General features: G+C 37.1%; 1 protein-coding gene across 1 annotated transcript; it reads left to right on the top strand.

Annotated features, from left to right (window-relative positions):
- Positions 1 to 410: 410 nt before the first annotated feature.
- Positions 411 to 23,225, top strand: ZC3H15 (zinc finger CCCH-type containing 15). Its single transcript, XM_058549383.1, has 10 exons — positions 411 to 607; positions 8,393 to 8,494; positions 13,345 to 13,456; positions 14,124 to 14,276; positions 15,003 to 15,094; positions 16,291 to 16,473; positions 17,815 to 17,961; positions 18,128 to 18,229; positions 19,004 to 19,127; positions 21,147 to 23,225. Exons 1-10 carry the CDS (start codon positions 533 to 535, stop codon positions 21,335 to 21,337), a joined length of 1,281 nt encoding a protein of 426 aa, XP_058405366.1. The 5' UTR covers positions 411 to 532; the 3' UTR covers positions 21,338 to 23,225.
- Positions 23,226 to 25,195: the final 1,970 nt, after the last annotated feature.

Below are 25,195 nucleotides of genomic sequence, written 5' to 3' on the forward strand. Positions count from 1 at the left end.
TGGATACCGTGCCCTCCAAGCAGCCTTGAGTTGCTGTGGCTGCTCAGCTGTCACTCAGGATGGGGATGGGACAGGAAGGACGGGAAGGACAAGCCTCCACCCGAGATGAAAACAGACAAAAGGACCCGCCCATCCTCGGCAAAAGAGAACGCGCAGGAAAGACACCAGCGCAGTAGGCTCCAAGCCGCTCCCCCACGTTCATCCTCTGGCCTGCCGCGACGTAGAAAACGCCAGGTGAACGACATCACGTGTGACGCACAGTCATTTTCCCACGTCCCCTCCCTGCCCCCTCCTGGCCGGCCGCGGCAGACGCGCACACGCAACTCCGCTTCCGGGCGCCGCTCCTCGCTACCCACAATGCTCTGCGGCAGCGACCTGTCGCAAAGGCCGCGTTTGGGCGGCGAGTGAGCGACTAGCTTTCCGTGCGGTGCGGGGTGACGGCGGCCCGCGTCTTCCTCCTCCTGCCGCGGGGCCGGATCGCCTGACGGTGTCCAGCTGCGCTTAAGTCTGGCAGGTGCCACCTGTCTCCGCAATGCCCCCGAAGAAACAGGCTCAGGCCGGGGGCAGCAAAAAGGCGGAGCAGAAAAAGAAGGAAAAGATTATCGAAGTGAGTACCCGCCCCCTCCCCCACTCACGCCGCGAGCCCTCAGGGGAGCAGCCTCCCGGTTCCGCGGTTCCTGCTCGCGTTTTCCGTGGCCACGTGTCTTTCCCTTTGGCTCTGGGTGGCCCACTGCCCCTTCTCCAGTCCCCTGATGATGCTCGCTGCCACTCATCGCTACAGTGACGCTGCTGGCGCCCCCGCACCCAGCCTTTGCTTCTCCGCCCGCACGCCCGCTTTCACCGACCACCCGGTGCCCGCCACAGGGTTCTGTCCTTCGTTAGTCCTCAAAATTGAAGACGTTTCTAGGCTTGTGTTTAAGAAAACGCTGCACGGGCTCAGGCCAGACTCTCTGGAAGGCCTGCTTATGACGAACCTTTGTGTTCCTTTTTTTTTTTTCTTACCCCATCACCTAGGAGTAGTAGTTACTTGTTTCAAGCCAACGTATTACTACTTCGTGGCTTTTTCGATCCATCTCTAAACTGTTTCAAGTTCCGTAAAGAGTGGAGGTTTCTTGCAGGTTGCAGGCCACCGTCTTGTACAAAGCGCTTGATACGTATATTCTGAATTAATAACGCTTTAAGAGAGATTAGGTTTCAGTGCCGCTACCTGTGTTAAGTGCCGTGTCCGAATCTGTTATATATATGTGTGTTTCTGTGTATGTTTGTACATATATGTACATACGTTTAGTGTTTGAGCCTGTAGCCCTTTAATGGCCGAGAAACGCTATTGACGTTCTTAAATGTTTTATATTTGTCTTCCAACGAGTGTCAATGAGTTTCTTTAAGAGAGTGATCCATATCTGAGAATACATAAACGTATCATATAGCCCCCAATGATATATTTCTTCCCTCGATTCCTGCTATTAATCCTTCTCATAATTAAATAGTTCTTCGTGTGCTCTGGATGTAATTGGAAAAAGCCATGACCATTTTCCTGCATAAGGTATATCTGAATAATGGACAGTCTTTTGCGGAATAGTTACTTTTCATTAGAACGGGATCAGAATGCCTGTTGGGTGTTTTGAAATGAGATGTATGTTTATAAATGATTATTGTTTTTAATATTTGGTATTTATAGCCTTGAAAAATAGCAGTGAAAGCCCTCAGGGCTTCGTTGTATAAAGCTAATCCGATCTTGTTTTTGTCAGTTTTCACGTAATTTTTAAAGTTGCTGATTTGACTTAACTAACATGCTTATGAAGAATTCTAGTAGCCTTGGCCAAGTTCCAACTCTGAAGCAGAACCTGTATTCTTAGTGCCAATTTGCACTGGTTAGAACTGTCATGAAGTAGCATAGCTAGAAATTTAAAAACAGAATGATTGTTGTCTTCACACTTGTGTCTGCTGTCACCTTTTTGAACAGTCTGGACTCTTGGCACTTGGGTAGATCCCTGGGGATGGTAATCTGATGGCATTCAGTGCTGTGTAAACCAAGGGCATTTTAGGGATGACATTTTACTTGTCAGTTTCCTTTACTGACAGTGAATTAATGTGGTAGACCTGATGCAAAGTAAAACTCTGATATATATGTGAAATTAAATGTTATATGACAATTTAAAGTACAGTTTATGCATTATTGAGCTTTAACTATATGCAATTGTTTTATTTTTAATTAGTAGGACTGATATTTTAGTTTTAGTGAATTGTACTTGCAAGTTATTTATAGTATCCCATCAACTAAAAATGATAGGTGTATTATGGCTCCATTCATCTCGTTACAAGGTAATTTTTAAGATAAAAAGAAAGCAATTTTAGTTTCTTTAATGAAGACTTTGCCAAAGAAAAATGCAAAATAAGAGAACTGCATTCTTTCTTTAACTGAGAAAAAATATCCTAACAGAGTGGTGAGATTAAGCCTGTTTTTTTCCCCTCACATTTAACATATATGGTGTGTGCTTTTTTTTTTTAACGGTGGTAAGGTTTTGCAGCCTCAAGTGTGCTACATGGATACTTGGTACCACTGGAGAGGTACAACAATATTGTGAATTACGGTGTTATATCATTTGTTCTGAAACTAGATTTATAGAGAATATTCTGTTATCCAGCCTGGTTAGGAAACAGTATATTCCACTTTATTCAATACTATAGGTGACTTTTTTTTTTTTAACCCTCCTAAAGCCGTAGCATGTCTGAGTGGCTATTGCAAGGAGTTAAGGAGAGGTACAGCAGGCTTAGCTCCCAGCTCCTGAGTCAAGTTGGATCCAGAACAGCACTTTCATCAATTTTTGTATAAATTTGTACAATTTCAGTTACTAGAAAGGATTTTTTTACCAAAGCATTTAAAAGCCATAGTTAAATATATTTTATGACAAACTCACAATGAATGTAATTGAATCATGGTTCATACTGGTTACTGATCTCTATGACACACAATTTTTGTAGGAAAATATTTCTTTATAATCTATTTTTACATGTAAAGACTAATATTTATTTCAGAGTCTGGTTAATTTTGGAAGGTTTAATAGAAATATGACCTGAAATTGCAAGTTGGTCAAAAATTGATAGTTAAGTAGAATATATACTTTTAAGCAGCATTTTTGGACAGGCTAAAATAAGGGATTGCCCTACCTACCTGTCCCCTCTTCTGTACCTCTGTTGCTCACACTGCCACCACCATAGGCACTTACTATAGGAAAACAACAGCAACATGTAGCTTTTGAGAACTCTAAGGAAAGGAAGTAAAAAGAGGCATGAGAGGCTGTGTAATTTAATGAAAGAAGCACCAGCTTTGGGGTCAGATGGACCTGAGTTTGCATCCCATGTTTCAAATTAAAATTTCAAAATGTAGTTTTAGGCAAGTTACAGAACCTACCTGAACCACAGTTTCTCATCAGCAAAATGGAGCCAATTCCTATATTACAGAGCTGTGGGTTAAATGAGATAACGTGTAAAATACTTGACATATATATTCAATAAATGGTAGCTGTTATTAATATTCTAAGTAAGAACTAGTTAGGAAAAATAATCTAACTGAACTGCACTGTCTATACAGTGCTTACTTTCTACTTGAAATAATTTCATCATATTGCCTGCATTTTTTTCTTTCCCTCTTTGAACTCCCCAAAATGTCATGAATTCATTTGCATTAAGTATTTTCTTTCTAAAGTGAGTATATCAAAAAGGGTTATAATTCTATTAGACACAGATGTCCCAAATGGCATATACTATTTGCTTTCTTATAGCTAAAATTTAATAAACTGAAATCAGTTTTGAGAAATAGAAAGTTTGATTATGGAAAGGGGGAAATAATCTTTGGGTTTAGGGCAAGCAAATAAAGGATGTCTTGCTAAGACTTGTAGCAGCAAGGAAGTAGTAGTAGAGACGGGATCTGGGTGTGTAAAGGATGGAGCCAGAGAAATGATTGATTGCCAATGAAAAACTTCAGCCAAGGTCAGGTGTTGATTACTTGAAGCTGCATTAACCAGCTGAAGAATATCCATTGCATGGATGGACAACAAAAATATATTAGACAGTGCATGTGAGGGGAAAGTGATGAGGTACAACAGTGCCAACCTCTGTTTACCCTAGTGTCCCAAAAGATAGACCCTGGTTATCTTGGAGCACTATTGATTATTGACCTGTCCCCTCTCCTCCTTCCTTTTTTCAGACATCTTATTTAAGGAGTAGAGGCTGGCCTATAAAAAAAGCAGGATTTCTTAAGGGTGCCAGGGGGAGAAAGGGTCAGTTTTAAGTGATGTCTGGAATTCACTGAGTGCACGGCACTTGGAGCCTCAGGGAGCCATCCTTTTCTTAGAGTTACTGCCTGTTTTATAAACTCCTTTGGTATTCAGTTTCCCAAGTCTGAAACACACACACACACACACACAGAGTTCCTTTCTTATAACCTGACCTTATTAATCCAATTAGGGTCAGTATTTCCCTAGTTTTATTTTAACCACGATTTGGGGTTGATTATAGCCTCCAGTCTTCCTGCCTCATAACCCCCCCACCCCGAAATCCAGGTCAATTTTTAGGTAAGGGTCTATCTTAAATTCCAGAAAAAGGGAAGAAGACCTTTTTGAAGTATTCCAAATTGCAAACCATCCTATTTTCAAGAGGCACTGTTGGTATCCCAGATCCACAATGTGGTATTCAGAAAGCTTTTTGTGTACCAACTGGCCCAATAACCTGACTAGGTTTTTCTCGGAAGTAGTTTTTCATGGTGGAAAGAATAAGGACTTTCCTTGGAGTCAAATATACTTGGTACAAATATTATCTCTGTCACTTAATAGTTAGCACTTACTGGGCCAGACACAGTTCTCAGTGTTTGGGGAAATGATAAGTTTACACAGCTCCTTTAATTCTCTCAGTGAGATAACTATTATTACCCTTTTGACAATTGAGGAAAGAGGCACAGTGGTTAAATAACTTGCTCAAGATTACTAAACTGGCAAGTGGCAGAGCCAGAATTCAAACCCAGAAAGCCTGGCTCCAAAGTCTTTGCTATTAACCACTGTCTCTCTGTAGTAAATCTTTTAACTTTCACAACAACCCTAAGAGGTTAGAGTGAGTCCCAGTTTACAAATAAGAAAACTGTGGTAAAGAAGGTAATTTTCCCAGTTCTGTTGGGGATTACAATTTGAGCAGTCTGACTCCAGAGCTTATATTCTTAAATTTTTACACTTTATTAGCAATGTTACTTCAAAAGAATTGTTGAAGATTTCTTGGTTTCTATATCCGCATTTACAGAGTGAGATAATAGTATATTATAGGATTGTTAAGAGGATTCAATAAAGTATATAGTTAGAAGTTTGTGTTTAGTGAATGCTAGATAAATAAGTATCCCCATCTCTGTGGAAAAAATAATTTCTGAGCTTTAACCTAATTAGAGACTTGCAAAACATAACTCATTCATTATCTCTTTAGACTGGGTAGTTATGTGCTAAAGCAGGGTAATTAAACCTGAAAAACTGTTTTTCTTCTGGGATCTGGAGCTTATACACCTTTATCAGAAGCTGTTGTCATGAGTACTTTTTTCCTAGCTGGCCAGGTTCTCTTAGAGGACCTTTCTCTTTCCTGAGTCTTCATATATCAGTATCTACCTTGCTATTTGGCCTTGTTTATTCATAGGTTGCTTCTTCTCTATGGTTCCGTAGGGGGCATACTCGTCTCTGGCGAGGCATATGTAGATGCTGTTGCACTTTGATCCTAATAATATTTTTTATCTAGAGTTTTCCATCCCTCCCGTGAAAGCTCACGTTTTGTAAAAGGAAAGTACAGTTGGCCCTCCATGTCCACAGGTCGAAAGGCCTGTAAAGGCCTATGATGGTTGCATCTGCACTGAACCTGTACATTTTTTTCTTCTCATTATTCCCTAAACAATACAGTATAACAACTATTTACATAACATTTACATTGTATTAGGTGTTATAAGTAATCTAGAGATGATTTAAAGTATACGGGAGGATGTCTGTAGGTTATATGCAAATAGTATGCCATTTTATATAAGGGACTTGAGCATTCATGGATTTTGATTTTGGTGTCTGCAGGAGTCCTGGAACCATCCCCTGAGGATACCAAGGGACGACTGTATAGCATTTCACACCTGGTTGCTACATATGATCATTTCTCTCCATATGTCACATTTCCCTTGACCCTCTTTTTTCCTAATTGGATTGAGTGTTAGACTCTCTTCTCTTTAAAAACAAGGGAAGCCAACCATAAAAAAACTCAGTGCAGAGAATTTCAGCTTGTATGTGCCTCTTACTACCTTTTTTTAATATGCATAAGCTATAGAAACTTCATGTATAATTTTTTAATATGATGGGATATTAAAATGTGAGATAGGCATTTAAGTAGGAGAAAGTGAAGTTTTGGTATATGGATGGATATAGATGCAGTGAATAAAGAGATAGTTCCCAATGAGAAATAATCTTTTAGAACTAAACTTTCTTGAACCTTGCAATCTTAAGAACATTGAAAGTTCTATTTTATTGGTTTGAGATACTGTAAAATTATGTTGTGTTGGATGTTTTCGAATACACATCCTATCAATACTGTTTTCCATTTCCAACTTGTCCACATAGGTATATAAGTATTCTGTACCTATAATATTCTTCCCATTACTTTGTCCCTTCCCTTAGAAATAGTACCAAAACAAAGACTTTAAAATGGCCACTTATTTCAGACTAAATGCCTCTCAGAGGGTCTCAGGCGACTTTAGAAAGTTGTGTAAATTAGGAGACATCTATAATGTTGAACTTCAATAAATGAAGATTGATAGTGGCTGGATGACTTGGTAACTGGCTTAGTAGAGCAAAGCAGTCAGGCCTGAGTTGCCCCAAGGAGTCTGCTATTAAGAAGCAAGTCAATTTGTTCTGCAAAATTCTGGAAAAGCTCAAATACGGGAGGCACTAGTGCAGAAGGAGAGGTAGTGCAGAAGGAGAGAGGCTGAAAACTGGGGGCTTAACAGTGTAGAAGTAGCTGATAGTTCTTATCTACTACCACTCAGCCAGATGATTACCCCTGCAAAAAACAGGAGGGGGGAAGAATAAATCAAGAGGCGTCTCTACTTTTGGAACTCTATGCACAAAGGAGGTGGGAAGGCGGTTAAAATGCGTGCCTGAAAATGGCCATTAAGGAGCCTGTGCAGTAACTAAGGAGCACCCTCTTCCAACTGCTCTCTTCTCGAGTCCTTTAGCCAGGCTTATTGCTCTCCCAGCTAAAGGAGCCTTCTCCAGAGAAACAGAAAAGACAGAAAGAAAAACTTCATACACCAGTATTTGGTGCTTTCCTGACAGCTTTCCCACCCATTCACCTTAGGGTGAAGCCCACTAGTCAAGCCTCCTGTATTAATATTCTAGGGATGCCGTAGCAAATTACGACAAAGTGGGTGACTTAAAACAACAGACATTTATTCTCTCACAGGTGTGGAGGCTAGAAGTCTGAAATCAAGGTATTTAGGTGGGGCCATGCTCCCTCTAAAGGCTCTAGGGAAGAATCCTTCCGTGCCTCTTCCTGCTTTCTGGTGGCTTCCAGCAGTCTTTGGCATTCCTTGGCTTCGTAGCTGCATCACTCTAATCTCTGCCTCTTTCTTCACGTTGCCTTCTCTGTGTCTGTGTGTCCTTTCCTCTATTCTTATAAAGATACCAGTCATTGGATTTAGGGCCTGCCCTAATCCGACGTGACCTCATCATAACTTATTACATCTGCAAAGATCTGTTTCCAACTAAGTCACATTCTGAGTTTCCAGGTAGACGTGAATTTTGGGGGCATGCTATTCAACCCACTACGGACCCCCCTCACACACACACACACACACACACACACACACACACACGTGCAAAAAACCAGTCCAGAACTTAATGTATCTTCTTATGCAGTATTCCCCAGAATGTGTTCAATAGTACGTAATCCCTCAGGATACCCCAAGGAAAATGTGTTCTGAGGTAAGATAAGATTTGGAATTGTTGCATACTGTATCCCCTCTGGTCAAGGCTCTAGGATATCTGGAGCTTAAGAATAAAAAGCCCTGTTAACCAAGCATTTTCCCAAACTTATTTAGCTATGGGACTTCTTATCCTAGTATAACAACTCTGCATATCCTGTAGAACTGATGTTTCAAAATACACTTTGGAAAAAAGCATCACAGAGTAACAAGTTTAATGATGATAGTTGTATGTATTGAATTGTAAAGAGTCCTGAGTGATGTTTTGGGGTTATTTGTTGCCTTGACTTGATGTTTAGTGTTCTGCATGCTGTATAGCATGAGAAAGAATGATTTTTAGATATTTTAAAAAAAATAGGTGAGAAATTAAGTTAGTAATATATTTCTATACTCTTTCTCCTTTAGGACAAAACTTTTGGTCTAAAGAATAAGAAAGGAGCAAAGCAACAGAAGTTTATCAAGGCTGTCACTCATCAAGTCAAATTTGGTCAACAAAATCCACGTCAGGTAAGTAACTTAAATTTCTGCATTTTCTTCATATGGATGTAATACAGCATCTGTTAACAGATAAAAATATTTGGTATTATAATTGTATTTCAAAATGGAATCCTACTCTGTAACTTTTCTGCATCTTGCCATGGTTACTCAGCAGTACCTCTTAGATGTTCCTCCAAGCCATTTTATATAGCTCTAGTTTATTCTAATGGCTGCATACTGTTCTATAATGTCGAGGTACTGTATACCTCTATTTCACTATTTGTAAATGATTACTTTGTTTCCAGCTTTCTAACACTAAGAACATTTCTACAAAAAATATCCTTGTACATATGTTCTTACATGTGTTTGTGCTTTTATTTCTGTGGCATAAATTATCTGGTGACACATTTCTAGATCAAGGGAAATGGATTTCTGATTTTAATAAATTTGCCCAGTCATTTTCCCAAGAGATTGTAATACTTCACATTTTCATTTGCAGTGCATGAGTTATAGATACTAAAGTTCTGTTTAATGTTCTTCCATCTGATAAGTATTAAGTAATACCTCATTTTTATTTTGTTTCCCTTACTACTAGTGACTTTGAGTATCTTTTCATATGCTTGTTGGCTGTTTGGGTTTGTTCTTCTCTGACTTGCCTATTCAAATCCTTTGCTTTTTTGGTTATTTGTCTTTTTATTGTCAGCTTGTGAAAGACACCTTTTGTCTGCATTACAGATAATTTGTGATGTTTCTGTTATACTTTGCTGTACAACAATATTTAGTTTTTGTCATGTCAGATATATCTGGCTTTTCTTTTATGTGGTTAACAGGTATCCTCTGCCACTAGACTATGCATGTTTTTCCTAGATTTTTTTTCTAATTATTTCATTTTCAGTCATTAATTTGTCATATAAATTTATTTTATATGTCACTAAGTTTATTTTCTTGCAAGTGAATGACCACTTATACCAGCATTGTTTTATCCTACTGAATTGAAATACCACTATTGACATATATTAAAGTCCCAAATATGTTAAGATCTATTTCTGGATTCTCTTTTCTATTCTATTTATTGTCTGTCCCTAGACCAGTATCACATTGATCTTGGTTATAGTGGCCTAGTAACATGTTCTGTTAGCTACTAAGGCAAGTCCTTTCCCCCAAATGTTACTCTTTTGCTATTTTTCTTGGCTGTTCTTAGGCATTTATTCTTCCATATGAATTTTGAAATTATTTTATCCATTGGCAAGTCATCCCAAAAAAATCAGCCCCATTTTCTTCAGGTTCTATAGATCTTTCACTTTCTTAAGTTTAAGATTTTATAGACATGGATAAAAGTACTTTAAAAAGTACTTTTTTCACCACCTTATCTGCTTTTCCTTAACTTTTGGAAACTTTTTTTCCATCTGATATTATCAGAAATATTATATATTCGTGAGATAGTTAACCCCTATCTGAAAGAAATTTCTCTCACTCATGCTGTCTACAAATTAGAGCTTCCAACACTTTCTTTTTCTTACACACAGCTTGATTCTAGAGCCAAAAACTATTCATCTTCCATGCTGCTAACTTAGTAGCCTGGTTTAATAAAAATGCACGCTCAGGCCTTGCAGTCAGATCAACTTAGGTATGAGTCCCCCTATCTTATTTGTTACATGATCCTAAATTATTTAGCAACACTGGTCTTTATCTGTGTAGTGGAAGGGCAGTTAACCCTTGTGGGGTTCCTATGGTGATTAAATGAGAAGATAATGTAAACTTCTGGGGTAATACAAGGTGTGTAAGAAGAATTCACGTTCTTCCATTATCTCCTTTTCCAATGCTCTACCTCCTCCCTTTACTTTTTCTTCTAGTGGGAAGTATATTGACTGGTAGTTTCAGATTTTATAGACTTGAGAAAGCCATAAGATTTGTGGTGGTAGTTAGGTTTGATAGTATATTCAGTATTATATTTTTGATAATTTCTTGGGTACCTGGGCTTTTATCTGCGAACATGAGGTGCCTAACCACCATACTTAACATTGGAAATGAGCAGCAGTCCTGCTGTTAGATCTGGGCAAGAGATGCCCCACCCTAGGCCTTGTGCTGTGGAGGGCGACCCTACTCTGTTGTCTCCTCCAGACATAGCTCTCCCCACAGGCAAGGAGTCAGTGAGGCCAAGGGGATGTGCCCACCCAGAGTGTGCACCACCCCGCCACTCAACAGCTCAGGCCCTGCAAAAGTCATGTTTCCCCATGTCCATCTTAGGGTATACTGCGCTGCCAATATGCCTGAAGTAGTCAAAGGGAGGATGTATGCTAGGAGTGTGGACAGAGCCTGGATCCATATTGTGTCCTCCCCCGCACCTTCCACCTCCTTGCACACACATGGTGGGATGAAACTCAGGGTGGGAAGAGGAGGAGTCAGGATTGACTCTTGCTTTACTGCCTTGCTCCAGAGTGGAACTCCATGGAACTTGAGCATTTTAAATTTGAACCTGTCCTTCCAGATCATAAGGTGTATTTGTCAAGTAGAGATACAAGCCATATTTTATTTAACATTAATTTGATTTCTAACTTATAAACATTTATAAAAATGATTTGTGGGCCTCCATTGTACTCTTGCTCTGGGCCCCACACATGTATGAGTCAGGCCTAATGAGCAAAGGATACTTTTATTAAAATAAAGTGACTTAAGTTTTTTCTTTTTAAAAATTTTTTCTCATTTTTCTGTTTAAACATATCCACCACATGATCAGAGCCAAGATTTGGAATGTCTTTAACCTTATCATAGCATTTGGCTATTCCCTTCCTAAAATTGCCTCTTCCTTGAATACTTTTTTGTCCTAGATTTCTATCTATTTGTTTGATGTTTCTTGGTCCCTTTAGTGGGCTTTTTAGATTCTGTTGGCTCCTTTCATTTTGGTATTTTTCAGAGAACTGTGCTCTGCTCTTGTCACAACCTTTTTTTGCTGTTCTTGAGTAATCACATACATACCCGAAGTTTTAATCAATTATAATCTGTAAGCTGCTATTTCTAAAATCTTTATCTCCAAACAGACCCTCTCGGGCCGGCCTGGTGGTATAGCGGTTAAGTTCGTGTTCTCCGCTTTGGCGGCCTGGGGTTTGCAGGTTTGGATCCCGGGCGCAGACCTACGTACTGATTATCAAGCCATGCTGTGGCGGTGTCCCATATAAAGTAGAGGAAGATGGGCACGGATGTTAACCCAGGGCTAATCTTCTTCAGCAAAAAAGAGGAGGATTGGCAACAGATGTTAGCTCAGGGATAACCTTTCTCAAAAAAGAGAAACAGACTTTCTCTCTAGGAATCAAGATCCATGTCCTTCTAAGTAGCACCACCCAGATGCTCTGTAAAGCATCTTGTACTCAGTACAGTCGTGCACCACATAACGATGTTTCAGTCATTGACAGACCGCATATACAATGGTGATCCCACAAGATTAGTACCATATAGCCCAAGTGTGTAGTAGGCTGTACCATCTAGGTTTGTGTAAGTACACTCTATGATGTTTGCACAACGATGAAATCTTCTAGCAGCACATTTCTCAGAACATATTCCCATCGCTAAGCGACACATGACTGTATGTCTAAAATTGAGCTCATCTCCACCTCCTACCCTGAAACCTGTTCCTCCTGTATTCCCTGTCTTGTTTAACAGCACTAACCATACATATGATAGTCCTAGATTGTTCCCTCTCCCTTATACTTCATGCCCAGTCAGTCACAATTCTATCTCCTTAACAGCTCTCTCTCCCCTTTTCTCCATCCTTGCTACTAATACGTCTTTTAAGCTTTTGTATTTTCTTGACTGCAGCAATGGCATTAGCCTCCTAATTTTCCTTGCCTTCATTCTTGGGCTCCTACTAGTCCACCCTTTACAAAGTTGCCGTCGTGATCTTTGTAGAGTACAATCTGATTGTGTCCCAGGCTTATTTTAAACCCTTGAGTCTTATCCTGTCACCTACTGATACATACCAAACTTCTCGTTGGTGTTTTTCATACCTTTTTCCTTTTGGTCCCTGTATCTCTGCGGTGGCTGGCTCTCTCTGCATTCCTTTTCTTGCCCGTCAGAAGGATTCATCCATAAAGTATTAATTAGCTCAGTCAAATTTTCTTAGGCATATAGGCATTCCTTGTTCCCAGAGCACCATGTATTATATTATAGTTGTTGACATGTCTGTCTTCCCACTAGATTCTGAGTTTCTTTAAATAAGCATCTTTGTCTTTTCATCTTTGTATTCCCTGTCATCTAACATAGGACCTGACATATAAATGTTTGGATGAATCCTCTAATCATATTAGGTATGTAAATCATATGCTTGGAACTATGTCATATGTCATGTTTGTTTTGTTTTGTTGTATTGCTTAATCTCCCACATTCACCTAGCCCAGTGTTTTTCCACAAGGGTACTGTAGGTATTTTGGGTGGTACAGTTCTTTATTGTGTGGGACTGCACATTTCAGGATGTTTGCATCTCTGACCTTCAGAACACACCCACCTGTTTCTGGGGAGTAGGTTGTTGTCACAAGAAGAAAATCCCAGGTGAGAACCATTTGCTAAAAATGCTGGGCATGTAGCAAGTGCTTGATAAATGCTTCTCACTGTAAGCTTTTGAATATACTTTTAACTTGGCGTGGTACCATTTATAGATTTTTTTAAAAAATCAGCTGCTACAAGATTTAGCAGTTCTGTTTAATAGTTTAACCACACCATTTATTATATACTGAAAGGCGATTGTAACACTGATATCAAGAGGTAAGGACTATATACATGTAAATATGCAGATATCTTTGTTATGTTAGTGATATTATATATATTACTATATAGTGAAAACTATTATGTGACATAAAATTTACGTATTATACCTGGGAATATTATAGGTAGCACAAAGTGAAGCTGAAAAGAAATTGAAGAAAGATGATAAGAAGAAAGAATTGCAAGAGCTAAATGAACTGTTCAAACCTGTAGTTGCTGCTCAAAAAATAAGTAAAGGTAAACTTTAAATTTCAAAAGTGTTGTTTTTATCAAATGTTATTCATGTTTAAAAACTCTTAATTTGTTTCAATGTATATCTTCTTCAGATTATAAGCCAACTGTGTCTGCTATGAAAATGATACTCCCTTTGTCAAAATTATCTATATTAACGACTTTTCTTATGGTGCCTCTGTATATGTGCACAGCTATGTCATTGTACAGCTATAACTCCAGCCATTAGCCCCCCACTTAAGGTAAAATTAAGAATTTAGACAGCCTACTAGTTGATTATAATAACCAATGTTTGGTGGTAGCCAAGGCAGACCTATGGTTGTATAAACTGTATGTCCGAAACTCTTGGCACTGTACCTCTGTTTGTGTTTCTCTTTTGCCTCCTGCCTCATTTACTCCAGCTAGACAAGAAACTGTGGAATAACCTATGTGTTTGTTTGATTTCCCACCCCCGCCCCCTTTTTGGGTAAGAATAAAAGAAACAAAAATAGATATAAAGTGCTATAGAAAGAACTTAAAGAAATGTCTTACTAATCACCTATAAGTGGTATTATCCTCTCATGTTAGTGAATGGAAAATAACAAATTAACCAAAAGTGATTACATCTCAGATAGAAGCTATACTTTATGATCTGGCAGATTGTAATATGAATACCAAATGCCATTTAACGTAGGTGCAGATCCCAAATCTGTGGTATGTGCATTCTTCAAGCAAGGACAGTGTACTAAAGGAGACAAGTGTAAGTTCTCTCATGACTTGACTCTGGAGAGAAAGTGTGAAAAGCGAAGCGTTTACATTGATGCAAGAGATGAGGAACTTGAAAAAGGTATCTTTTTAAAAGTAAATATCTACTACTTTTGGTGTGTGGTTATGAAGATATTTAGTAGCTTGAAGAATATTTCAATCTTAGTAGGACAAACCTTAGTAGTTTGTAAAGAATAATTGTTATTTTTCATAAAATGTGAACTTACCACGTTATGCCCTTTAATTCAGTAAATGAAGATGTTTTAAAACCAGTGACTTATTTCAGATTTCTCTCTCATCCTTTCTTCCAGTATTACCCTTCTTTTTTTTGTTTGTTTTTTGTTTTTTGTGGCTGTTTTTTGGTGAGGAAGATTAGCCCTGAGCTAACATCGGTTGCCAGTCCTCCTCTTTTAGCTGAGGAATATTGGCCCTGGACTAACATCTGTGCCCATCTTCCTCTATTTTATATGTGGGATGCCTGCCACAGCATGGCTTGTTAGGCAGTGCATAGGTCCACACCCAGGATCCGAACCTGAGAACCCTGGGCCGCTGAAGCAGAGCGTGTGAACTTAACCACTACACCACTGGGCCAGCTCCCAGTAGTGTTACCTTCTTATTTGCCTAAACTACTGAGGAATTTAGTGAATAATCTTATAACAATGTTTATCTCTACCTTTGATATATTAAAGAAAATGTGTTAGGTCATAAGTCTTATAATACAGCTTTCTTGTCTAAGGAGATATGCAATTTGTTTTGGGAACGGTAGAAAAAATTACAGTATCTAGTCTTCATATCTCTTTTTATTTAGATACTATGGATAATTGGGATGAGAAAAAACTGGAAGAAGTAGTGAACAAGAAGCACGGTGAGGCGGAAAAGAAAAAACCAAAAACTCAAATAGTATGTCCTTTTCTTGAATTGAGTTGCTGTGATATTTATCATTAGGGAGAATTATGTGGCAAGGTATTTGCTGGTATTTTCTACTGGATTATTCTTTAAGTTATTGGATCTTTTTATAAAGATAAGGAGCATCGAGCTTTGTTTTTGGAATTTAGGAGTGTAAGTGGTACAAAATTAGATTCTTGTTCAGAAGTAGCCTTTGAAAACCTGAAGTCCTTCAGATGCTGTTTTCTGAAATGATCTTACTTTCTCAAATATGAACACAATCACATATTCAAATAAGAATTCTTTCCTTATTTTTTGTGCAAAATGAATCGAGGGAGAAGTGTGAAACTAACCCACTTAATTTAAGAACTTACTCTATTTTAATGGTAGGGAGACTTTTTAAATCACAAAGGTGAAAATATTGTTACATATGAATTACAAAATGAGTTTTTGGTAGATAAGGCCCTTAGTATTTCAGGAAATACTTTTAAAACTTGGTCCCTTATTTCTCAGACCCTGCATTCATGTCCACATATTTCTCTGTAGTGTAGTTACAGGGAAGAACCTTGCTATGCTAGAATAATTCTAAATACTAGTTTTACTTACATCTATTGTATTTTTTTCAGGAAAAGAATATTGTTTATTAGTTAATTTTTCTTTCTTATTTGCAAAGTTTATTACCTCAGGCTTCAATACAGTTGTATCTTGCACCCATTCATGTTTTGAATACATGTTTTGTATTTCTTTTGAACCTTGCTCCCTTTTTAGATGCAAGAAATTGTCTGTAATTTCAGGTAATTCAAATAGTGTTTATTATCATTACTGCATGTGATTAGTTTTTATGAAAGATCCAACCAAAACAAAATCATTGGTTTTATTTTTTATAACCATTTATATTTTCTCTTATTTAAAAATCAGACTTTCAGATTACATTTACAAAGGTTAAACTGAAGCAAGTTCTTTTTGTATAATTCAGAATTTAGAACAATGTCGAAAATAGAAATTTTATATAGATCCTCTCTTAAGGGAATTTACCGTTGTATTAAGTATTTTAAGATTAATTTATGTGTGCATTTCTGTACGAACAGTGCTCTGTACATAAGTGGTTAGCCTCGGATGTGAATAAAAATGTACTGTTCAGTATACATAAGAATTTACTGTGTAAGTGAAGTACACTGAGCTAGTACTTGTGAATAATATTTTCTCTGTAGGTGTGCAAGCATTTCCTTGAAGCTATTGAAAACAATAAATATGGCTGGTTTTGGGTATGCCCTGGAGGAGGTGATGTTTGCATGTATCGTCATGCACTTCCTCCTGGATTTGTATTGAAAAAAGATAAAAAGAAAGAAGAGAAAGAAGATGAAATTTCATTAGAAGATCTAATTGAAAGAGAGGTAACGAGTTCTCTTTTTCCTGCCATAAAAAAAACTAAGCAGTATTTATTGTGAAATTCTAGTATTTACCACTTGGGGGCAATAGCATGTTGTTATGAAAGGAAAAATAAGACCTTTTCCCAAAGTTGCCTTACTCTTTAATTATTCTTGTATGTCTAAAGTGTAAACCTAGCCATAATCATAACATTAATTTTAGAATTGTGAAATAATTTTTAAGTACTAACCACTGGCTTATCAAATAAATTGTTTCCATAAGATTGATATACTAGTATATCAGTTCATTAAAATGCTTAGTCAGTTTTCAGATTGAACTTGAAGTTTTAGATGTTTTCCCTGATATCTTACTTTTTCACAGTTTTACTAATCATTAACATATATGGAAGGAGACAACTCCGCTACAGTTTTTCAGTTATGTGTTGTATTATCATCCGTGGACTCAAAACAGTTGATCTGCTGATAGAGGGGAATGAGTCTCATTGAAGAGAATCTTCAGCTACTCAGTGCTGGCTTAGAGTTTTATTCTATGAGTTAGCAAATAGGGTTGCTGAGTTAGCAGATACGGCTCTTGGGAGTGACACAAAAATGTTGAGATTATTGGAAATACTAGTTTTAGGATTATGTATTTCAAACTGTATGCATTTTGCCTTGTCTTGGATAATCTAAATGTAAATGTCTAATGTGGGGATTATAAATATTCTTAAATGGACATATTGTTTGGTGTCTCAGACAGGAGGCAATATAGTATAATAGAAAATGTAGGCTTTGGAATCAGGTATATTTAGGATTATTTGTATCCTGGTTCTACCACATATTAGTTGTTAATCTTTGGTAAATTTTCCATCACCGTCTGTTTGCTTATTTGTGGAGATTGATGTGTTAGCATATGTGTGTAAAGCATTTAACACAGACTACCTGGCAGAAGTTCAGTAAATATTTTTTCTATATGTTTATTACTTGATTATTGGCCCTAAGAAGCAGGTAGTGTTTTTTGCTTAGTTTTTTGCTCATCTCTTGAGGAACACAAATGAAACTTGGATATTGTCATGGTGCTTTTCATATTTACTGTTTTCAGCAATTGACTTAAGTTAAAACAATTTCTCATGATAACTTTTACCTTCAATTTTGAAAAGAAATCTAGCTCAGAATAATATATTTTATAATGTTTGTATCTCTGGACACTCATTTTGCTCATTGCCGTGTAAAATAAAAATAAATCAGTTTATTCTGCCTTTAATGTCTTTATAACAGTCATAGGCAAGGACTTAATTGCATTAAGAGAAAACTGTTAAATGCTATTGTAGGTGACTGAGGAGGGAAGAGTTAACTCTTTTATCTTTACAGCGTTCTGCCCTAGGTCCAAATGTTACCAAAATCACTCTAGAATCTTTTCTTGCTTGGAAGAAAAGGAAAAGACAAGAAAAGATTGATAAACTTGAGCAAGATATGGAAAGAAGGAAAGCAGACTTCAAAGCGGGGAAAGCGTTAGTGGTATGTCCCAAACTCACCCAAATAGATTCCTGTGTGCTTTCTTTCATTTTATAATTTCTGTGTCATGCAAGATTTTATCCTTATTTAATCATGTGTATGTCTAAAATCTGTGACCAAGAAATGTTGGAATTTTCTTCTGAGTTTATATATTTGTGTATCTGAATAGATCAGTGGTCGTGAGGTGTTTGAATTTCGTCCTGAACTGGTTAATGATGATGATGAGGAAGCAGATGATACCCGTTACACCCAGGGAACAGGTGGTGATGAGGTAAGAGGAAGCTTTGGAACCTCATCTCCTCGTATTGATTGAGAGAAACAATAGAGAGTCATAACAGAGCAGCAAGGTTGAGAGTACCAACTCTGGGACCTCAATTCAAATCCTGACTGTAACCCAGGACATTACCTACACTCTAGGCCTCCACCCTCGTCCATAATACAGAGATAGTGATAATCCCTACATCACAGGGTACTTGTGAGAATTAAATTAGTTAATAATTTGTATTTATTTATAGTTCTTTATAGAACTTAGGACAGTGCCTGGTATATAATTAAGTACTTATATATGTTAGCTGTAAAAAGTATGTGTTTTATTCTCCCTCTGAAAGAAAAAAGATTTTTTTGTTTAATATTTTATACTAAAAAAAAATCATAGGACAGAGACACTAAATAGTACAGAGTAGGGAGCAGGAGACAACAGCAGATAGCAATCATTTGGTTGTAGGCAAATTTAGTAATAGCGGATAGCTGACTCTTCATTTTTTGTTTGGTTATCATAAAATTCTGACTTCTTTGAGTTGAAAGATAAAAATATCATACTCTATATGTAAAAATGTGATGTCAGAGGAAGAAACTTCAAATATACCATTGCTATTCTTTTTTCAGGAAGTTTAGAAAAAGAAGTAAATTTTGGCAATAGTCAATCATTTGTTTTCACTTGGCATCAGTAGTAATTTTGTTTCATTAAACGTCAAAAGTAAAAGGCAAGTAATTTATGAAAACTGTTTTTGTTAGTAACAACTTTCTTTTTTGTGTGTTTTTAAAGGTTGATGATTCAGTGAGCGTAAATGACATAGATTTAAGCCTGTACATCCCAAGAGATGTAGATGAGACAGGTATTACTGTAGCCAGTCTTGAAAGATTCAGCACATATACTTCAGAAAAAGATGGTAAGTATGATAACTTTTGTGTAATTCTAGAACTAGGACGCTGTCCAAAGGAGTTAGACCAGGCTTGGCAAACTTAGATGCCTGCACATACCACACTGGCAACATAAATGTGTAGTTTGGCTGTTTATAAAAGTAGTGAGTAGTGGAAGCTGTAGAAATGGGTGGCTGGGTGAATATTGAAGTCATTAACTGAAACTAGAAGGGGACGAAAAGGAGTTTGGGGACATAGCTACTGAATTCAGTTTGGGATCTCATGACTTTGAGATATTTTGGTTATCAAAAGTGGCATTGTCTAGGATACTGTGTAGACATTCGCAAGAGAAAAAGGTTTGAAAGTCATCTGCATTGGTAGCTGAGTGAATGAACTCACCCAGGCACAATACGTAAGATGAGAACATTCTAGAACACACTGCAAAACATCAGTGTTTTTAGTCCAAAGAGGAAAAGCTTGGGAAAGACACTGAGAAGGACAGAGAAAAATTAAGAAAGAAGAGTTTCAGAAAAATCAAGTAGGCTGAGAATTAGAAATAATTTTTTAGTTGCAGTTAGGAAAAGAGTTGTAGGTATAGGGTACCAGTTTTCCTTGGGACTGCAGTGATATGAAGAATGTGGAGAAAAATGAGTACAGACCACTCAGTCTTATGACCTTTGAGGGGGAGAAATGGTCATAGGAAGGGCTTTTTAGGATATGGGAAATCTAAACATATCTGTAGGCTAGAATAAAAGGATCTGGGAGAGGAGCAAAAATTGAAGATGAAAGGATATTAGTTATAGAAGCAAGATCTGGAAGTATAAATAATGAGTTCAGTTAAGAGTGAGAATGGAGGGAGGGCTTGCTGGTTGTATTTGGGAAATAAGGGTCATTGATATAGTTATATCTAATTGTGCCTTGAGTGAGGAATTTGAACAGAGAAGTAAAAGTTTGGCTTGGTTGCCATGAGAGGAAAAGGTAGAAAGTGCACTAATCAAGGCAAAAGTTGAGAGAGAAAAAGCTACACCTTATTTTTACAACAAAGGAATACAAGTTATAACTTGAAAAACTGGCCTGCCCTCCTGAGATCTGAGAATGCTCAGACTTTTGTCTTAACGCCAATCTGCAGACTAATTTACTCCTTTTCAAAGTAGGGCTTTGGTGACAGTAGGCATAACTAAGTACTTCAGAGGTTGTAATCCCCAAGACTTTGTCATCAGAAATGTTTGAAATAGCAAAAATCTAAATTAGGCTTTTAAAAATTGTCTTTGTGGACAGACACCGCATGATTTCACTCATATGTGGAAGATAAACTATAACACAGGGACAGAGAGAACAGTTTGTTGGTTACCGGGGGAAGGAGTTTGGGAGGTGGGCACAAGGGGTGAAGGGATACATTTATATGGTGACTGACAAACAATAATGTACAACTAAAATTTCACAATGTTATAAACTATTATGACAAAGAAAATTGTGTAAATATCGGTGTCATTGAACAAGGAAAGGCAGCGTTTTATTTCCTCAGTAGTTTATATCCTGTAAGGAAAAGTAGCTGCGTAGCCCTAGGTTCTTTTTTCACAATTTGATTACAAGATGAAATGTTTCTGGGTTGACGCTCATTTACAGCATTACGACTGTGTGATTTAACTACTATTTGCAAAACCAAAAGCTGAGTAGCTGCTTAATCATAAGCATTTTTAGATTCCCTAACCATTCATTCAGACAAAATATGTGGAAGTTGACTGTTTAAAAACGTAATTGCTAGATCATGTAGGGAACACAAGGTTGTATGAGAGAAATCTTGCCCTCAAAAGTGTCAGCCATTAAGCGTCAGATGTCTGCAGTAAAAGACATGCTTTATACTAGGTATAGGAAATTGGTACAGATCAGCTCAGAAAAAGAAAGATCAGTCCTTGTTGGAGTAATCTTAGGGGAGATTTTCATGAAAAAAGGAAAAGAGGAAGTGTAGTATCAGTCTGTGACTGTCAGTCGCTAATGGAATAGTGTTTTCTGTTTCTAGGCCTTATTGATTTCATTTTTATTTTTAGAAAACAAATTAAGTGAAGCTTCTGGAGGTAGGGCTGAAAATGGTGAAAGAAGTGATTTGGAAGAGGACATTGAAGGGGAGGGACAGGAAAATGGAGCCATCGATGCTGTTCCTGTTGATGAAAATCTTTTTACTGGGGAAGATTTGGATGAACTAGAAGAAGAATTAAACACACTTGATTTAGAAGAATGACACCAAACAAGTCAATGAAAAAGTTAAGCTGGCTCAGCATGAGTTGAAATAGACTACATTAATTTTTTTTCCACCTAGAATTCTTCAGCAGGATGTTTATTTCCCTTGCTGATTCTGGAGGGCTTACTCTCCTCCAAAAAAGGAATATTCTCCCTACATCTTGTCTTCTGACTTTGGCTACATCTCATAGTAAGTTCAGAGTAGTTCATGATAAATTGCAAATATAATGGTCATTGCAGAAGATGATTGATTGCTGTAACTGTCCACTCAAGTAGGAAGTGTAACTGCTTTTCCAACTTTTGATTTTCATTGGGCATGTGTTATTACAAGGACAACATAAATTTAAATTTAAAATATCCTTCATTTAATGCAGTTTTTAATGAGTGATTTCATTTCCTTTGTATTCATATGTTTAAAAGACTGCCTAAAATATGAGCGCTGTCCTTCATAAAGGAAACTGCATATGCAGATTCAGTATTGTTTGTCTTTGGACAATTAGATGGACGTATAAAATGAAACTTCTTTAATCTGACAGGATCAGCTGCAATGCCCTGTGTTAAACTGTTTTAAACTTTTTCACCTTTTTTGCCAATAAAGTTGTAAATAAAGACCATCATACATTAAAATCCAAATATGGGCCTTTTTTTTTTTTTTAAGTTTTTCTATCAAAGTTTTCTTAGCATTTCTAGCTTGAGGATTTTAACTAAATATCTGTTATAGTTGATGATCACAGAAGGCACAGACATTTAAAGGCTTCTCTTAATACTGATTACAGAACTGTGTTGAGTACTGACAGTACTATTGTGAGTTTAATAACGCTAATACCTTGAAAAGAGACTATAAGTGATGTTACGTGAAAGGGTAATTCATGAACTGATAGATCATCAACCTCATTAAGTATCAACTACAGTTGAACCAAATACTACTTAGGCATCGTTGTGGAGATCCATGATGTTATAATAGTACATACTAAAGTTTGATTACTCTGAAAGAGTGTAAACAAATCCACCTTTGACATTGTGATACATTTAAAATGGACATAACTTGCTAATGACATGTTTAGTACTAGTTATACTTTTTATCATTTTTATGTAAGTATATTTTCAAATATTAATACAGAAATCTCATTTCTGCCTCAGATAAGTTGTATGATTTTTCAAATCTCTGAATCTTAGTTTCTTCGTCTGCAAATAGAAGTTAAAGTGCTTCTGAATTGTAAAACCTAAGAAAACATGATTGTAAATCATGTCAAATGGTAACATCAATGTTGGTAAAGAAATTGACTACCTAGCTGTTCAGTACTAGTACTATAATTGACATTTTTCAAATGTAGATTATCACGAACCAAGTTTATTTCCCATCTGCAATGAAAGTGTACTTGAATACTTTGTATGTAAAAAAGACTGCTTGAGTTTTGAAGTTTATAACTATCTATGAAACATTTATTCTATTCTTTTTATTAAAAAGTTTTAAATGTTACTTAATGCATTATTTAGTAATGAAACATTTCCAGAATAATCTAAAGAATTTAAATCTTTGGGGCTGGCGCTGTGGTGTAGTGGGTAAGTTTGGTGTGTTCCACTTCAGTGGCCCAGGTTCATAGGTTCAGATCCCAGGTGCAGACCTACACTACTCGTTAGCCATGCTTTGGTGGCAACCCACATATAGAGTAGAGGAAGATTGGCACAGATGTTAGCTCAGGACTAATCTTCCTCAGCAAAGAAAAAAAAGAATTTAAATTTTTCTAAAGCTATAACCCAAGCAATCTTTTTTTTCTCATTTTTAAAACCATCTAAAACTTTGCTAAGAATTATCTGTTAAAAATTAGAATCTATTTACTTTAGACCCTAAGTCATTTTCTTTTAAATGTATATAAGGTAGGCCTACGTAAACAAAAGTACGCTAATAAAGGCTTTTTGTTGTTTAATTTAAATTTAAAATATTACTGCCTTACAGCAAATGTCATTTTGAAAACAAATTTTCTTCAATAAGCAAATCAAAGGGGAAACGCTACAGTGTGGAGGTAATTTTTGGTACCTACGATTCTTTAAACCTAGGAAGGCTTTCATTTATCTTGCCCTTAGGTTTCTTCCGTATAAATGCAATATATGCTCAGAGAATGCAAAACCGTTTTAATATGAGAAAATCAAAATGCAAAATTAAATCTGCTTCTAAAATAACATGGTACATTTAGAGGCCAGTAGATATAATTTTTGTATTGTTCACAGTACAGTTACCCTATATTAGTACAGTAAATCTGAACTTGGCTCTTTTTCAAATCCATTTACACATAACTTTAATTTTAATTAGTTTTTTGTTATAAATTGTTCCTTTATATAATTTCCATTGCTAACATAGATCTCTATAATCTAATTTCGGTTATGTGACTTAGCTTCATTATTAAAGATTTGTGGTTTAGAAATTCAGAAATGAATAAGTCTCCTGCAGGAGGGGAACTATTGCTTTGCACTTATTTCCTTATAGTCTGTAAAATGACATAATTTTACCAACTGTAAGAACTTTTCTTTCTTTTTTTTTTCCTTTTTTTGTTTTTTTTTGTTTTTTTGTGTGTGTGTATGTGAGGAAGACCAGCCCTGGGCTAACATCTGATGCCAATCTTCCTCTTTTTTGCTGAGGAAGATTGGCCCTGGGCTAACATCCGTGCCCATCTTCCTCTACTTTATATGGGACAGCGCCACAGCACAGCTTGACAAGCGTGCATCGGTGCGCGCCCAAGATCCAAACTGGTGAAGCCTGGGCCGCCGAAGCAGAGTGCACGTACTTAACTGCTGCGCCACTGGGCTGGCCCCAAACGTAAGAACTTTTCATTTTCTCCTTAATGTGTAGGAGATTACATCAGCCTACATTCTTTTTATCCTATACTTAATAACGATTACAGCCTATAATGATCCCATGTTTGCCAAAATCTAATTCAAAATAGTTAAATTATGAATTTGACCTTTTTTTTGCACAAATGACTTATATGATACTGTAAGCCCACCATGGATGGACTGATATAAAATTGTATAATTGTATTATATATTTTTAATATTTAAATTAGTCAACTCTGACCATTAATATGATAGGAATTAAATTACAGGCTCAGACATTTAGGTGTAGCAGATCATTAAGAAAGCATTACATCAGGGCCGGCGCCATGGCGTATTGGTTAAGTGTGCGTGCTCCGCTGTCGGCGGCCCGGGTTCAGATCCTGGCCGCGCACCAATGCACAGCTTGTCAGGCCATGCTGTGGCAGCATCCCATATAAAGTGGAGGAAGATGGGCACAGATGTTAGCCCAGGGCCAGTCTTCCTCAGCAAAAAAAAAACAGGATGATTGGCATGGATGTTAGCTCAGGGCTGATCTTCCTCACAAAATAAAAAAGCATTGCATCAATCCTCAGGTTTCAACACACAAAGTGGACAGAGGGAGTGTGACAGAAGTTCATATTGATAATGGTATTATGAGTTCCATTCATATTCAGGGTAGTGAACTTTGTATAAAGAGCTTTCAGGATCACAGACTACCCCTTACTCTGTATATTAAGTTCAGGACTGATTCTGATACATAGACTATTATGTTAATGCCTCCAGGTACTTAACACACTGTGTTCATATTGTATGAACTCATATACATGTTGCACTGAATGTACATCCAGATGAGAGGATGGACTACCAACATCTTATGTTTTGGGTTTTTGTGTTTTTTTAAGTGTATATTCTACTGGTAATAGTAGTGTTTTCTGAGTAAAGATAACACCTTGTTTCTCAATAAATAAAAGTTACAGAGGTAGAAATTCGTAAAAGCCCACAGCATTTGAACTCTTAAACTAGAATTCAGTGACATCTGCAAATTTCA

This window comes from Diceros bicornis, chromosome 10, assembly GCF_020826845.1.
Source record: "Diceros bicornis minor isolate mBicDic1 chromosome 10, mDicBic1.mat.cur, whole genome shotgun sequence".
NCBI lineage: Eukaryota > Metazoa > Chordata > Mammalia > Perissodactyla > Rhinocerotidae > Diceros > Diceros bicornis.